The sequence below is a fragment of the Petaurus breviceps genome, unplaced genomic scaffold (assembly GCF_028583685.1).
Source record: "Petaurus breviceps papuanus isolate PSGF00001 unplaced genomic scaffold, PetGlider_PUasm1.0 164, whole genome shotgun sequence".
Classification (NCBI taxonomy): domain Eukaryota; kingdom Metazoa; phylum Chordata; class Mammalia; order Diprotodontia; family Petauridae; genus Petaurus; species Petaurus breviceps.
This window is the reverse complement of record NW_027185735.1, coordinates 9,362,313-9,378,683: the sequence shown is the minus strand read 5'-3', so window position 1 is coordinate 9,378,683 and position 16,371 is coordinate 9,362,313. Positions and strand designations below refer to the sequence as shown.

The window sequence follows — 16,371 nt, the reverse complement described above, 5'->3', positions numbered from 1 at the left end:
AATTCAGTTTAGAGAGCTGAGTACTTTGCAGTGCTTTCTAAGCAGGATGATCTAGGATGAAATCTGATTCTAGTCTGAGTTTTGAAAGCTCTTAAACCAGGTTTTGGTCTGTGTAACAAAACAGCAAGTTAGCTCCTGGCTGAAAGTCCAAAAAATACCTACTGTACCCAATTCATCAGTTAACTGGAAGGATTTAAGAATTTACAGTAACAGAGCTTTAGGCTTGTCTTTGATTTAAAAATACCTTCCCCTTAGGTTATTCAGCTGGAGGCTGAGACAGGGGAGGACTGAGGATGAATCTATCTATGATCTTGTTCCAAGGTCAGACACAGTAAAACTGCTACTCATTTCTGTACCCGATCCTTGCCCAAAATGTTTCAAGCCAAGTGTGAACTGGACCCACGACTACTCCTTGCCCTGGTAACTCACAACCTTAAGTTACAGAGCACCAAGCTGCAGGTCCTCTCTTCAGCTCAAAGTGGTCAGGATCCTCAAGTAACTAACTTCAAGGGTGAAAAGATGATAAATGCTGGTTGGCTTTTGTTCCTGCTTCTGGGACAGCATTAGGCCATCGTCTCAGCTACATTTGTGACTTCTCTTTACCCTAGAACACGGCTGCAAGCCCTTCCAACATCTGTACTCTATCCAATGTTCCCAGGCTGTCATCATATGGTAACCTACATCAATAAATTTTTCTCCTTAGATTGTCCAATTAACAATTGCCTTGATTCTCTTACTAGAGAATTCTCTACTTTTGCTGGGAGTAGTTGTAGGGGAAATCAGGGTTGTACTTTTCTCCTTTTCTGTCTTCCTTGTTTGTTTCCAAACATGTTTCAAAACATGTTTCATTTATTCCAGATTTTGTTCTAGTCCTCATGGCTAAAATAAATATTTTCTCCTATAATCTATTGGCATCTCTTGTAGTTATTCACCCCTTAGGCTTCTGTCAGTGAAAGGCATCACTTCATTTACCTATTTTTTATTTGTTTACTCATTATCTCCAGCCTTACTTTCTGGTTTAGAGGCTTATGCATGAGTTGGACTTCATTTTCCATAGTTACGGAAGGTATCAGTAGGTCTGAGCTTGTTGGCTAAATCTCAGTCTCAATTTTTGTGAAAACTATCTTGTGATTCATGTCCAGGCTACTTGGCTTTTGGGTAGAAAGTTGCCCGTCTAGATGCTGGGTAGCAAACAGGCTGCCTGCTTGATAGATTGAGCACAGGCTATTAAGGAGCTGGTCTAAAGCCATCTTATGGCAAGGATAAATATGAAGTACCCAAGTTCCTCCTCACTATTCTGAGAGTTGCATCCCCAAAATTTCATTGTTATATAGTTGTACCATTCTTTTATGGAATTATCAACATATCTATGATTTATTCTTTGACACACCAATTCCTTAGGAAGGATTTTAGTCTCCAATTAATTTATCCATTCTTCAATGATTCTATTTCAAATATAACTTTATTGGACCATGGTCAGGAAAGGTTGGATTAAAAATTTGTGTTTTTTCTGAATTTGTGAGATTTTTTTTACACTCTAACAAATGGCCATTTTCTTTTCTTAAAAGTATTTATTTTTAGTTTTCAACATTCTTTTCCACAAGATTTTGAGTTACAAATTTTTCTCCCTGTCTCTCCCCTAACTCCCACCCCAAAATAGTGAGCCTACTGAATACCCCTTCTCCCAATCTGTTCTCTATTATACCCTCCCCCAACTCCCCCCTCAACTTTCTAGTAGGGCAAGATAGGTTTCTATACCCCAGTGCCTGTATATCTTATTTCGCAGTTGCATGTAACATACATTAACATTTGTTTTTTGAAACTTTTGAGTTCTGGAGTCTTTCCCTTCTTCCCTCTTCACCCACCCCCACTGGGAAGACAAGCAATTCAACAAACAAAGGTTGTACATGTGTAGTTACGCAAAATACTTCCATAGTATTTATATTGGGAAAGACTAACTTTATTTCCCTCCACCCTATCCTACCCCCCACTTTTTCTATTTTCTACTTTAACCCTGTACCTTTTCATAAGTATTTGCTTCTAACTACCCTCATCCCCAATCTGCCCTCCCTTCTATCATAACCATTTTTATCCCCTTCCCCCCTACTTTTCTGTAGGGTAAGATACCCAACTGAATGTGTAATGTTATTCCTTCCTTAAGCCAAAGTCTGAGAGTAAAGTTGACCCATTCTCTTTCACCTTCCTGCTCTTTACCTCCATTGTAACAGTGTTCTCTTGCCTTTTTTATATGAGATAATTTACCCTAATCAATCTCTCCCTTTCTCCTTCTCCCAATATATTCCTCTCACCTCTTAATTTTATTTTTTAGATATCATCCCTTCATATTCAACCCATCCTATGCCCTTTGTCTATTTATACATGTACACACATATGCAAACACTCACATATTTATACACACATACATTCCCCCATACATATATATGTAAGTATACATATATACATATATATTCCCTTCAACTATACTCATATTGTGTAGTCTCGTGAGTTACAATTATCATTTTTCCATGGAGGAATGTAAATAGTTCAACTTTAATAAGTTCCTTATGATTTCCTTTTCCTGTTTACCTTCTCATACTTCTCTTGGTTCTTGTATTTGAAAGTCAAATTTTCTGTTCAGCTCTGGTTTTTTCATCCAGAATGCCTGAAAGTCCTCTATTTCACTGAACAACTATATTTTCCCCTGAAGCATTATATTCACTTTTGCTGCGTAGGTGATTCTTGGTTTTAATCCTAACTCCTTTGACCTCTGGAATATCATATTCCAAATCCTTCCATCCCTTAGTGTAGAAGCTGCCAGATCTTGTGTTATCCTGATTGTGTTTCCACAATAGTAAAATTGTTCCTTCCTGGCTGCTTGTAATATTTTCTCCTTGACCTTGGAACTCTGGAATTTGACTATAATATTCCTAGGAGTTTTCTTTTGGGGATCTTTTTCTAGAGGCGATCAGCAAATTCTTTCAATTTCTATTTCGCCCTCTGGTTCTAGAATATCAGGGCAATTTTCCTGGAGAATTTCTTGAAGGATGAGTTCTAGGTTCTTTTTTTTTATCATGGCTTTGAGGTAGTCCAATAATTTTTAAATTTTCTCTCCTGGATCTATTTTCTAGGTCAGTGGTTTTTCCAATGAGATATTTCACATTGCTTTCTATTTTTTCATTTGTTTGGATCTGTTTTATAGTATCTTGATTTCTCATAAGTCATTAGCATCCAACTGCTCCAATATAATTTTGAAGGAATTATTCTCTTCAGTGAGTTCTTGAAATTCCTTTTCCATCTGGCAAATTTGGCTTTTTAAGGGATTCTTCTCCTCATTGACTTTTTGGACCTCTTTTGCCATCTGAGTTAGTCTATTTTTAAAGGTGTTGAAATTTTTTTTTTTAATTTTATTTGGGTCTCCTTTAGCAGGCTGTTGCCTCGCTTTTCATGATTTTCTCGCATCATTCTCATTTCTCTTCCCAGTTTAACCTCCACTTCTCTTACTTAATTTTCAAAATCCTTCTTGAGCTCCTATGGCCTGTGACCAATTCACATTTTTCTTGGAAGCTTTTGATGCAGGAGTTCTAACTTCACTGTCCACATCCATTCCATGGTTTGATCCTTTTTGTCCCCAAAACAGGATTGTATGGTCTGATTTCACTTCCTCATCTTGTCAATTACATGACTCTTGAGCTCTTTGCCATGGTAGAACTCTGGTTACAGAATGGAGAAAGCTTTGTCCCAAATTGCTGGGGGTTTTGCACGTGCCAGAGCTATTAGTTGGGAGCCCTCTCTACAGCCCACACAAGCTCTGGCTTACTGGCCACTCACCCCAGGACCATGACCCAAGACTATGATCCAGACCAGCAGGTCAAAGCAAAAGAGATTACTCTCTGAATGATTGCTTCCCCCACCCCCCATGATCTACAGACCAGGAGTTCTGAAAGCAGCCACATGACACCACTGCGCCTCCGCTGCTTCTCACTTCAGGTACAGGGCCAGACCGTGATGTTTCTTTACCCTTACAACAGACTTCCTGACTGATCTTTTATGTTCTCTTTGGTGTTTATGGGTTGAGGAGTCTGGAAACCTCCACAGCAGGTGGTGGTTCACTCTCCTGAAGTCGGCTGTGGCCATCTGGGTGCTGGTTGGGGCCGCCCTGGGGCCAGAACCATGGCTCACTGGGGACTGCACTCAGATCACAGTGCACTGTGATAGACTTTTCCTGTCGACCTTCCAAGCTGCCTTCAGCAGGAGATTTGTTTCTCTCCCTCTTTTTGGGTTCTGTAGCTTTAAAATTTGTTTAGAGTCATTTTTTTTTACAGGTATTGGAGATGTTTAGAGCCAGAGACCATGCCAAGTTTGTGCTTTTACTCTGCCATCTTGGCTCTGCCCCTCATCCACCAAATGGCCAATTTCTATAAAGTTAACATACATGGTTAAGAAAGATGCAGTCCATGGGGCGGCCAGATGGCTCAGTGAGTAAGAACACCGGCTCCAGTGTCGGGATGACCTGGATCAAATCCAGGCTAAGATACTCAGCACCACACCCAGAAATAACTGGCCGTGTAACCTTGAGCAAGTTACTTAACCCTGATTGCTTAAAAAAAAAAAGATGCAGTCCACTTCATATTTCTGTTCAGCAATATTCCAAGATCTATCATATCTAACTTTTTTCATATTCCATTCACATCCTTAAGATCTTTCTTGTTGTATTTCTTCTTCTATTTGTTCTTTCTGTGTGTGTGTGTGTGTGTGTGTGTGTCCAAAAGGGGCACACTGAGATTTTCAACTATTAGGATTTTACCATCTATTTCTGTTTGTTATTGTTTTAGTGAAAGTGCACAGACATATGTATATACATACATACTTTGGGGACACACTGTAATAAACAGACATTTACTTATATATTTAGCTCTATGGTGCCTTTAAGTGTGATGAAGTGTGCCAATTTATCTTTTTAATCCAGTCTATGTTTGATGTTCTTGTCTAAGGTCATGATTACTATTCTTCTTCTTTGCATGTAGCTGAAGCATAAAGGATTTTTCTCTAGCCTCTTATTTTAATTCCGTGACAATTTTTACATTTCAAATGTGTTTCTTCTACTCATTGTTGGATTCTGCTTTCTAACCCACTGTGCAACCTTCCATTTTCTAAGTATTAATCTCATTCACATTCACAGTAATGTTAATTGCATATTTTCCTCCATTCTATTCTGGAATAATTTTCCACCTTGCCTCCTCTATCCTAAGGAAAAAGAATGTGTTGAGAGAAGTATGCTCAGGATAAGTGACATGATTCACTCAATCTACTTCCACTCTATTTCACTTTCCATCTTCTTTATTTCTTGCACAGATACCAATCATAAATATGTTTTTCTTTCTTTCCTTTTAAATCTCCATTTCAGATACATCCCCAGAGGCTGGAATTTGTTTTACTCATGACTAATTCCTTCCTGAAGCTCCCTTCCTAATTTCCCCTCTCCCTATTTCCTCCTATTCCCTTGTTTAGGTAAATATATTTTTACACCCAGTTCTTCATGAATTTGTGTATCCTCCCTTCTTTTGACAGGTTCAGATGAAAATGAAGTTCAAGAATTGCCCACTTCCTCCTTGCCTGTAGTATTCTTAATACGCCAATTACATGAGATACTAAGTCCCACCCCACCCTCTTCTTATGTAGTATATAACTTTTTTCTTCTTCTTTTTCTGTGAGTTAATCAAAACATTAAAAAAAAAAACTATTCCAAAGCTATCATGTTATATCTAATTCCCTCTTTGACATCATCCAATACTTTTAGACTAAAAGACTTAATCCTTTCAAGAATTCTTCCAGATGCAATCACTCCTTCATTTATTTTATTTTGCTTTGGGTGTTTCTCTCTTAATTTTTATCTTATACCTTTAGTGCTTCTTGTGTGAGACTTCTTAAGCTTAGGGCTGACCAGTAACAAACTTAAAGTTATTTCAGTGAAGAAAAATTCCATAGAAAACCTTAAGGATCTTAACCCCAAGGAATGGAGTGTGATGGGAGCACTGTTCTAACCCCTTTACTCCACTCCCTTCTATCATGGGCAGTTTTCATTTATGATTTGAAATGCCACATGCAGGCTTTTATCACAGTTTTCATATTCTTAAGTTACTTTGCTTTGATATGTTTTCCAAGTCAGATATTTTTATATGACACTTTGTATTTTGTTCTATTTTTTTTCCAGCCTGTTGACTGTTCATATTTTTTCTTGTCTTGTGGAGAATTAACTTTTGTTTGATCTATTCTAATTTTCATGGAGTTTTTTTTACTTGAGTTAGGCTTTGTATCTCTTGTACTAAGCTACTAATTCTCCTTCTAAGTCTTCACCTCTGGGATTCTCATTTAAATTTGATTTTAAAACTATGGTCTGATTTCTTCCAGGAATCCAAATTGTTCTTGTGACCAACTTTTTTCTTAGAAGCTTTACTTATAGATGTTGTAGAGTTATTCTATTTTTCTGGGGTTGTCTTAGAATTCTTTGCTCAGGGAAGATGGTTACAATGGAGGGGAAGAACAGGAAGGCAAAAGGGAATGGGTCAACTTTATTCCACTGAATTTGGCTTAGGGAGGGAATGACATAGACACTAAATAAGGTATCTCACCCTATAGGAGAGTAGGGAGGAAGGGGATGAGAGGGGGATGATGGAAGAGAGGGCAGGCTGGGGGGGAGGGAAGTTGGAAGCACCCACTTTTGAAAAGGGACAGGATCAAAGTAGAGAATAGAACAAGTGGGAGGTGGGATAGGAGGGAGGGAATTATAGTCAGTCTTTTACAATATATACACTATGGAAATATTTTGTATAGCCACACATGTACAACCTATACTGAACTGCTTATTTTCCCAATAAGAGGGGTGACAAGGGAGGAAGGGAATGAATCTGGAATTCAAAGTTTTAAAATCAAATGTTATAAAAAAAAAATATATATATATATATATTATTATTATTTTACATTTAACTGGGAAATAAGAGATACAGGCACTGGGGCATAGAGATCCACCATGCCCTACTGGAAAGTCAGAGGGAGTATGGGAGAAGATATGGGAGAGAACAGATTGGAGGAGGGGATATACAGTGGGATATACAGAGGGGATATACTATTTTGGGGTGGTGGGTAGGGGAAAAATGGGGAGAAAATTTGTAACTCAAAATCTTGCAGAAATGAATGATATAAACTAGAAGTTAATAAAGCATTTGATTTAAAAACAGTATTCTTTGCTCCATAACAGTTCTATACAACGGATGTCTTTTTTGTTTACTCACTTTTTCTAGTCTTACTTCTTGAACTGGGATTCTGTGCTAGGCCCAGGCTCAGTGCATTTAGAGGAAGGAATTTTGGAGCCTCATTTGATCCTGATGTGTATTCTGTGGTATCCTCTCTCCAGGTATTAAGTGTTTACCCTTAAAGAATCTCAGGGGCAATTCTGACCAGGGAGTGCAAATTTTCAGCATGCCCTAATCCTAAACCATTTGTCTAGGATGATATCTGATTTATATCATAAAGGTCAGTTTTATAAACTCCTTACTCTGGTTTGGGTCTGGACAACTGCTCCTGGCTGGGGCTTAGACAAAATAGGTATTGTCCCCAGCCTATCAGCTAGCTGGAAGACTTTAGACATTCAGAGTGACAAAACTGTAGGCTTTCCCTTGGTCTGAACTCCTCGTCTCAGTTACTTAGGTACAGGTCCAGTTTAGGTGTATAGGCTGAATCCATAGCTGAGAATTTGCTATGGAATCAGAGTTGCTACCTTGTTCTTGTATATAATTTCTGACACTGGCCATTCTGGACCTCTTACTTTATTACACTGGTAAAGAGTCACAGCTGATCTCAGTCCATGATGGATCTGGGACAACACTCCAGAATCAAAATAACAGTTGCTAGAGTGCTTCTTACTTGGTATTAAACTCAGGCCCAAAATCTGCAACCACTCTTTACCTTGCACAGTTATAGGGCCCAGGCTGTCACTATGGTTCCTTGAACTACATTTTAGGGTAAGAGTGACACATATAACAATCTGTTTCTATTCTTAGTCTCTGTTTTGTACACACAGTCTAAGGTCTCAAACACAAGGCATTCCCTAGCCTTAATTCAAACTGGATCTACAACCCTACTTCAAAATCAGAGCAACACAACTGCCAGTTATCTTTTGTTCTCCACAATGGATCCATGACTACACTTTGTTCTGGTAAATGGCCACAGGTTTCAGCCCAGTCCCCCTGTATAAGATTTCCTGGTTGGACCCCAATGCTAGTGTCCACAAGCTCCTGGTATCTCCCAGTGCTAAACTAGAATAAAAAATGACTCACTGTGGTTTTTCCCTGTATTTCCTGATCACACCTCAATGCCAATACTGTCAACAAACAAATGATATCTGTTGATATGTTGATGTCAAGTCCTTAATAATAAGAAATGCTGGGGCAGCTAGGTGGAACAGTGAATAGAGCACTGGCCGTGGGGTCAGGAGGACCTGAGTTCAAATCCGGCCTCAGACATTTAACAAGTATTAGTTATGTGACCATAAGTAAGCAAGTCACTTAACCCTAATTGCCCTGCCCTCCCCCTCTTAAAAAAAAAAAAAGAAATGTTAAAAATATATACAAATAGCAAAGAAAAAAAGAAAAAGACCACTTCAAATTTTTTTTTTCTTTTCTCACTTTGAAAACTAAGTGGGGTTAAGAAAAGTATTCGATGGTGGAGTGGAATACCTAAGAAAATAGATTAGAGAAACAAGATCCAAAAGTTTATTATCAGAAGAAAACAAAGGGGCTGAAGCTAACAAAATAAAATTTACTTAAATACTCAAAAGTATTTTCAATATCTCCAACACTGACAAAGATTACAACACTTCGATGACTTAATTACATAGCTTTTCAGAATTGTTGCAGAAAAATAGTTCATGAACCTGTGGCTAAGATGGCAATGAGCCTACCTGAACTGGCCATCAAAAAACAGGCATATCATTTTACTGTCATCAGTGGATGTATGCCTTGAAGTATTTCCATCTTCATCTGATCTACCAATGTGTATACTCCACTGGGATAGCACTAAAGAACAAATCAATCAATAAACTGATAAGAATTTATTAAGCATCAACAATGGGTCAGGTAACATACTGGGCACTAGGACTATAAAAAAATGAAAAAAACAATTCCTGCCATAAAGGAGCAGATATATTTTTAAATGCTTTATTGACTTTTTAATTTACATTTGCCCTTATATTCTTTCCTTTCTCCTCCCAGAGTCATTCCTTATGACTAAGAATTTACGAAAAAGGAAAAGGAAAAAATAGAAAAAAAAATTTAGTAAAAGCATTAAACATATCAAAAACCAAAACCTGACATTATACGCTATATTCCATACTCATAGACTCCCTTACCTTTGCAATAATTTGAGGGAGGCATCTTCCCATATCTCTTAATCTCTTAGTGTTTTATGTTGGTGGTCCTCTCAATTTAAATAACTGTAGAAATTTTGTTTATGCTTTCCCTTACTATCTTTTACTTTGCATTAAGTCATGTCAATCTTTCTGTGCTTCTCAGCATTCTTTAGGATCATCATTTCTTTTATTAAAAAGTACTTTTTTATGATAAATATTGGGGAAGATGTGGGGAAATTGGAACACTAATGCATTGTTGGTGGAGTTCTGAACTGATTCAGCCATTTTGGAGAGCAATTTAGAACTATGCCCAAAGGGCAACTAAACTGTACATATCCTCTGACTAATACCCTCTGACTAAGAAATACCACTACTAGCTCTGTATACCAAAGTGATCACAAAAATGGGAAAATGACCCACATATATAAAAATATTTGTAGCAACTCATTTTGTGGTGGTCAAGAACAGGAAATTGAGGTGATGCCCATCAATTGGAAATGGCTGAACAAGTTGTGGTATATGAATGTAAAGGAATACGATTGTTCCATAAAAAGTGATGAGCAGACAGATTTCAGAAAACCCTAAACTCACATGAGCTAAGTGAAGTGAACAGAGCCAGGAGAACATTGTACACAGTAACAGCAACATTTCGAGGAGACTAACTTTGAGAAACTTAGCTCTTCTCGGCAATGCAAGGATCTAAGACAACTCCAAAAGACCCATGATGGAAAATGCTATCCACATGCAGAAAAAGAACTATGGAGTCTGAATACAGGTCGAAGCATACTATTTTCTCTTTTTTTTTGTTTCTTCTTTCTCGTAGTTACTCCCATTGCTTCTAGTTCTTCTTTACAATATAACTAATGTGAAAATGTGTTTAATATGAATGTAAGCGCCTGTATCATATTGCACACCATCTTGGGAAGGTGGAGGGCAAGAAAGGGGAGAAAATTTAGAAATCAAAATCTTATGGAAGTGAATGTTGAAAACTAAAAATAAATACATTAATTAATAAAAATATTTTTTCAATTAATGAAAATCCATTTATCTCTCTCCCATCTTCTAACCCACTAGAAGAAAAAAACAAACCCTTGCAACAAATAAGCAAAACAAATTCGTGTGTTGATCATGTTCAAAAATAATTATGTCTCAATAGGTACCCTGACTCCACCACTTCTCTGCATTAGTAGCTGGAGGAATGAGGAAAAGCATCATGAAGGTGTCACTTAAAGACTGCAATACTAAAGGAAACCAGAGATTAAAGCAGAAGTGAGGGAGAATGGGAAACAGTTTACGCAAAGATATGGAGACAGAAACAAAATGTGTGAGGAACAACATGGCCAGTTTAGATGAACTACTAAAGTACATGGAGAGGAATTATGATTAGGCTAGAAGGACATAATGAGTTCAGTTTGTGAAAGCTCCATTTGCCAGAGAAGTTTATTTTTGATCCTAGAGGCAATAGGGAGCTACTGGAGATTACTGAGTAATACCATGTTCACATTTGAACTCTAAGGAAATCACTTTGGTTACCATACGGAAGATGGACTTAAAATGGGGAAAGATTTAAGAAAGGTAGACCAACTAGGTAGCTATTGCAATTAGTACAGGTAAAAAGTAATGAGAGTTTAAATCAGGGTAGTGACTATGAGTGGAGGGAAATTTTGGAGATAAAAAGAAAAAGAACAAGATCTGGCACCTAGAAATAAGGAGTGAGTATGAATGAGAAGTTGAAGAGGACACTGGAGTTGCAAAACCAGGTGAATGGGAGGACAGTAGTAAACACAATTAAAAAATGTTAATTTTAGGAACTTATCAAAGTTGAACTACTTATATTTCTTCATGGAAAAACGTAATTGTAACTTATGAAACTTTTCTCAGTATGAGAATATTCCCTTCAGGGAATAGAAATGTGTGTGTGTGTGTGCGTGTGCGTGTGTGTGTATGTGTATGTGTGTGTGTGTATATATATATATTTATGTGTGTGTGTTTGCATACATACATATATATGTCTATATAGGAGGGTATATGGGAGTATGAATACATATGTGAGTGTGTGTGTGTGTGTATATATATATATATGTCTACAGGTATACATAGACGGAGGGCACAGGACCAATTGAATAGGAAGGGATGATACTTAAAAGGTGAAATTAAGATGTGAGAGAGGAATATAATGAGAGGAGATGGGGAGAGACAGAATGGGGTAAATTATCTCATATAGAAGAGGCAAGGGAAATTTGTTACAATGGAGGGGAAGAACAGGAAGGCAAAAGGGAATGAGTAAACCTTATTCTCACTGAATTTGGCTTAGGGAGGGAATGACATACACACTAAATAGGGGAAAGGGAAGAGAGGGGGGGGATAATGGAAGGGAAGGCGGGCTGAAGAGAAGTTGGAAGCACCCACTTTTGAAAAGGAAAAGGATCAAAGTGGGGGGGTGGGATAGGATAGAGGGAAATATAGTCCGTCTTCCACAATATATCCACTATGGAAATGTTTTGCGTAGCTACTCATGTACAACCTATATTGAATTGCATAACTTCCCAGTGAAGGTGGGTGACAAGGGAGGAAGGGAAAGAATATGGAATCCAAAGTTTTAAAATCAAATGTTTAAAAATATGCATATTATTATATTATTATTAATATTTTACATGTAACTGGGAAATGAGATATACAGGCACTGGGGCATTAGAGATCCACCATGCCTTGCTGGAAAGTCGAAGGGGGAATGGGGGAAGATATGGGAGAGAGCAGATTGGGGGAGGGGATATTCAGTGGGGACGCTGTCTTGGGGTGGTGGGTAGGGAAAATTGGGGAGAAAATTTGTAACTCAAAATCTTGTGGAAATGAATGATGTAAACTACAAAATAAAAAACAGAAAATAAAATAAAATTAATGTTCATTTTAAAAAGAAAAAAAGATAAAGGATTAGGTTTGGGCAAAAAAATAATGAGTACTTTTTTGGATATGTTGATTCTGACATGCTCATAGCACAACCAGCTTCAAATATCAAATAAGCAGTGACAGAGAATTGGAACTTGGGGAAATGATTATGGCTGAATATAAAGATCTAGGAGTCATCTATATAGATAATTAAACCATAGGAGTTTATGGGAATCGTCAAGTAAGAGAGTATAGAGTATACTAAGTATAGTGCGAAGCCTTTGGGTATACACACAGTTAGTTAGCTGGGATGTACTTTGGATCCAGCAAAGGAGTTTGAGTAATAGTCAAGCAAGAAATAGAAATTCATTTCTTTTTCCTTCTTTTCTCATCCTTCCCCTCAGAAAGCTATGATTTCATGTTTAGGAATGTCCTGGCAAGGAAACTCCCTACCAATACAGATACCCAAATGCAACAAATACTTCTTAGAGAGTTGTCTGGGACATTAGGAGAGTAAGTGACTTTTCCATCGTCACAAAGCTAGTAGGTAAAAGAAGGATTGAATTCAGATCATCCAGCCCTACATTCAGTTTGACTCATTGATTCTTACATCCTTATCTCCTTATGTGTCTTTTCTTTGAACCCTCTATCACTATAAGAATACTTGAAAAAATGGCCTTATCTAGCCCTGGAATCACAATGATTTCATTATCCAGGTTTCTCATATTAACGATACTGATTTACCATTTTTGTTGTCTGGTTTGCAGTGTTTGCATGCTGATCCAGAATTGACTTTGAGGAATGTTTCAAATGTTTGTCCCTTCCCCGCCCACTTCCATCATGGTTAAAGTCCCTTTGATTTTCTTTCAGCTCTGGAGGGCATATTTTTGAGGGGTAGATCATGATCAGCTTTGCTCTTCTGAATATCGTACTGTCATAATCTTTATTTTTTTCATAGTGGTCCTAGGCAATTTAAGTTGATTTTCAGTGAGAGTTAAATGTGTTTCTCTTTTGTTCTTTGACCTTAAACTCTGAAATTTTTTCACTTGGTTGCATTTAGCAAAACTTCCTAGGTTTTTGATGTTTGAAGTTCCTCTTAATCCACTGAGTATATAGACCAGTATCATGTTGTTTTCAATAATTCTAGACATTTTCGGGGTGGCTACGTGGCGCAGTGAATAGAGCATCGGCCCTGGAGTCAGGAGGACCCAAGTTCAAATCCAGCCTCTGACAATTAACACAAAACTAGCCGTGTGACCTTGGGCAAGTCACTTAACCCCAGCTGCCATACCTTCCCCCTCCCAAAAGAAAAAAATTAGTTCTAGACATTTTTAATTTCCTGTAGTATAATATGCATATGTTTCTGGGAGATATGATGTTCCTATTATCTCTGCACATTCTTTCCTCAAGGTCAGTCTGTTTGATTGGTTAAGAACTTCTCTACTTTCCTTACTTCAGTTCTTTGGCTCTAGTTTGTCAATTTTCCTTTCAAACTCTCTTTTTGAGCTCCATATTTTCTTTTTATAGAGCCTCTACTATCTTGCAAAAACTGTCATTCATTCATTCTAAATTAGTTACTCTCATTTACTGAATTCTTTGAAAGCTTCAATTTTCATCCTAATTTCAAACTTAATTTCCATCCTTTTTTTCCTCTTAACATTTTCCTAATTCTCTTGAAGCATTCTAGAGTTTCTTGCTATTGATTCATTATTTTTTTTTCTTTTTTCACTTGGGACTTTTAATTCATTTGCACTGAACCAACTCAACCAATAACTCTGCAAACTAGTTTTCCAACTAGACTCCAGTAGCCTTCTCACCTTAGAGATATCTTCATTTCTATAGTCTCATCTTCTAATTGGTGAGTTCCTTTTCAGAAGCTCCATTTGAAGAAGCACTTATCCCATCCAGGCCCATTTCTAATCTGGATCAGCTTCTGATTCTTAAGACTACTTTCTGTTCTTGGGATGTCACACTAACTCACTAGATTGGAAGAATTCCTTCCCCCACCCCCATATGTAGAGCTCCAAAGGGAGGTTAGTGAGGGTACAATGTTCTGGGAACAGTTTATATACAGTAATAGGACAAAATGAAACATGAGGCCATTCAACAGTTGACAAAAGACTTACTTACCTATCAAAAGGAAAGGATATGCGTTAAGGCTACCTTAAACTGATTCAGTTGAGCACAGTTCCCTTGCCTCGGTGTTCTCCATGGTGGTCTGCCAGCCAAATATCAGAGAAAACATGGAGGTCCTCCTTGTTGTTTCATACTCAAGCAAATAGAAAGTGATATCAATAGCCTAAGTTATTAATCATCAAAGTCAATTAAGTCTCATGGACGATCTCAATACCTTTTAAGGAAAAACTAACCAAACTTGCATGGGAATGGGGATTAGGCTACTATTCCTATCTCATATGCAAAATATGGCACAGGACCAGTAGTGGAAGAAGTATAAATTCATACCAGCACTGCTACTTCAAATTAGAAAGCTTTTGTATTTGGGAGAGGTATTTCTCATCATCTTTATTTTTTTTGCTGAACTCTTATTATCTACATAACTATTCTATTGGTTGAACTGATGGGTTTTGAGAGTGAGTAGTATCCTCTCTTAGTCTTCCATCTCTGAGAGCTTTTTCTTCATGTTTCCCCCTTACCTACATGTACTAACTCTTGCTTCATACTAAGGAGCTTCCTTTGAAAGGAGACATTAACTTTTAAGCTTGAACTATTTAGAGACCAAGCGTCCTTAATTGTTTTTGTGTCATGAACACCTTCTCAGAACAATTATTTTAAAAGGTATAAAATATATAGGATTACAAGAAGAATTCATTACACTAAGATAGAATTATCAAAATATCTTTTAAAACAACTTACAGACCCCCAAGTTAAGAACCTTTGATCTAAACAATGTATTGTTTAAAGCAACTTGTTTTTACCTCGTTTTGATTAGAAAGTCTAGGAGTCTATATCATCGTGCCTCATTTTACCCATAGATTCTTTCATATTAATTACACTATTCCAATGTAGTTATTTGCTAATTTATGGGTGAGTAAAATGTACTCCTTTGCAATTATTTGTATGTGACACCCTCTTTAAGATGCTTTCCTGACATTTGTACTTGAATTGGTAGTCTGGATCCCTAGAGGAGAGGCCCTGTGGGTGGCTATTCCTACATCAAGATTTTGCCAGACCCTACTGTTGTGCTTCCCATTAACAAAGCCATTTAATAATATGGTAATGATAATCACAATTGGTATAAAACATTTTCCCAAAAGGTTGAGTGTACTCTCCCAAAAAATACACACAACACCCATGTAAAACACTAGTATGTGTGTGTGTGTATACATGTATGTGTGTGTATGGTAATGTGTAACCCATAATACCTGACATTACAAGATCTAAAAGTCTTTCCTCCCTTTAGAGCAAGAGTTCTTAATAGAGGGTCCATAGGCTTTTTGAAATTATATTTATTTTGATCACTGCATTTAACTATACAAACACTTCTTGCTTTACTTAAGTGGATCATTCCATAGACCACCATGTATAGTGATTTGTGCAGTCATGTTAATTTGCCTGGAGGTAGGGAAGGGAGGGAAGGAGAAAGGCAGGAAGGGGGTCAATACATGGTTGAAGCACATAAAACCAGGGACAGACAGGTGTATTGGAGCACAAACTGCCAAAAGACAAGTGGGGACTTACACAGTGGTGGGTAGGAGGAGAGGAGCTTGCACTTGGAGGATTATTTTAAGGATTTGTTGGGGCCTTTTTTTGTCTTCTATAGGAGGGTAGGAGGCCCCAGAATGCAATGCTAAAGGGCAGGAGGTGAGAGAGAGAGAGACAGAGAGAGAGAGAGAGACAGAGAGAGAGAGAGAGAGAGAGAGAGAGAGAGAGAGAGAGAGAGAGAGAGAGAGAGAGAGACAGAGAGACAGAGAGAGAGAGAGAGACAGAGAGAGAGAGAGACAGACAGAGAGACAGAGAGAGACAGAGAAAGAGAGAGAGACAGACAGAGAGAGAGAGAGAGAGACAGACAGACAGACAGACAGACAGACAGAGAGACAGAGAGACAGAGAGAGAGAGAGAGA

The 16,371-nt window shown here is 37.7% G+C and overlaps 1 protein-coding gene across 18 annotated transcripts in view; it reads right to left on the bottom strand.

The window, feature by feature from the left end:
- MIPOL1 (mirror-image polydactyly 1) overlaps positions 1-16,371 on the bottom strand; it is a 567,089-nt gene that overhangs the window by 457,764 nt on the left and 92,954 nt on the right. The window contains exon 2 of one of the 18 annotated variants that reach the window (XM_069082285.1): positions 8,957-9,071. The exons of the other annotated variants lie outside the window; for them this stretch is intronic. Coding sequence (XP_068938386.1) covers positions 8,957-8,969 — 13 coding nt within the window. The 5' untranslated portion in view covers positions 8,970-9,071. The remainder of the gene's footprint in view (positions 1-8,956; positions 9,072-16,371) is intronic. 18 annotated transcript variants of the gene reach the window in all.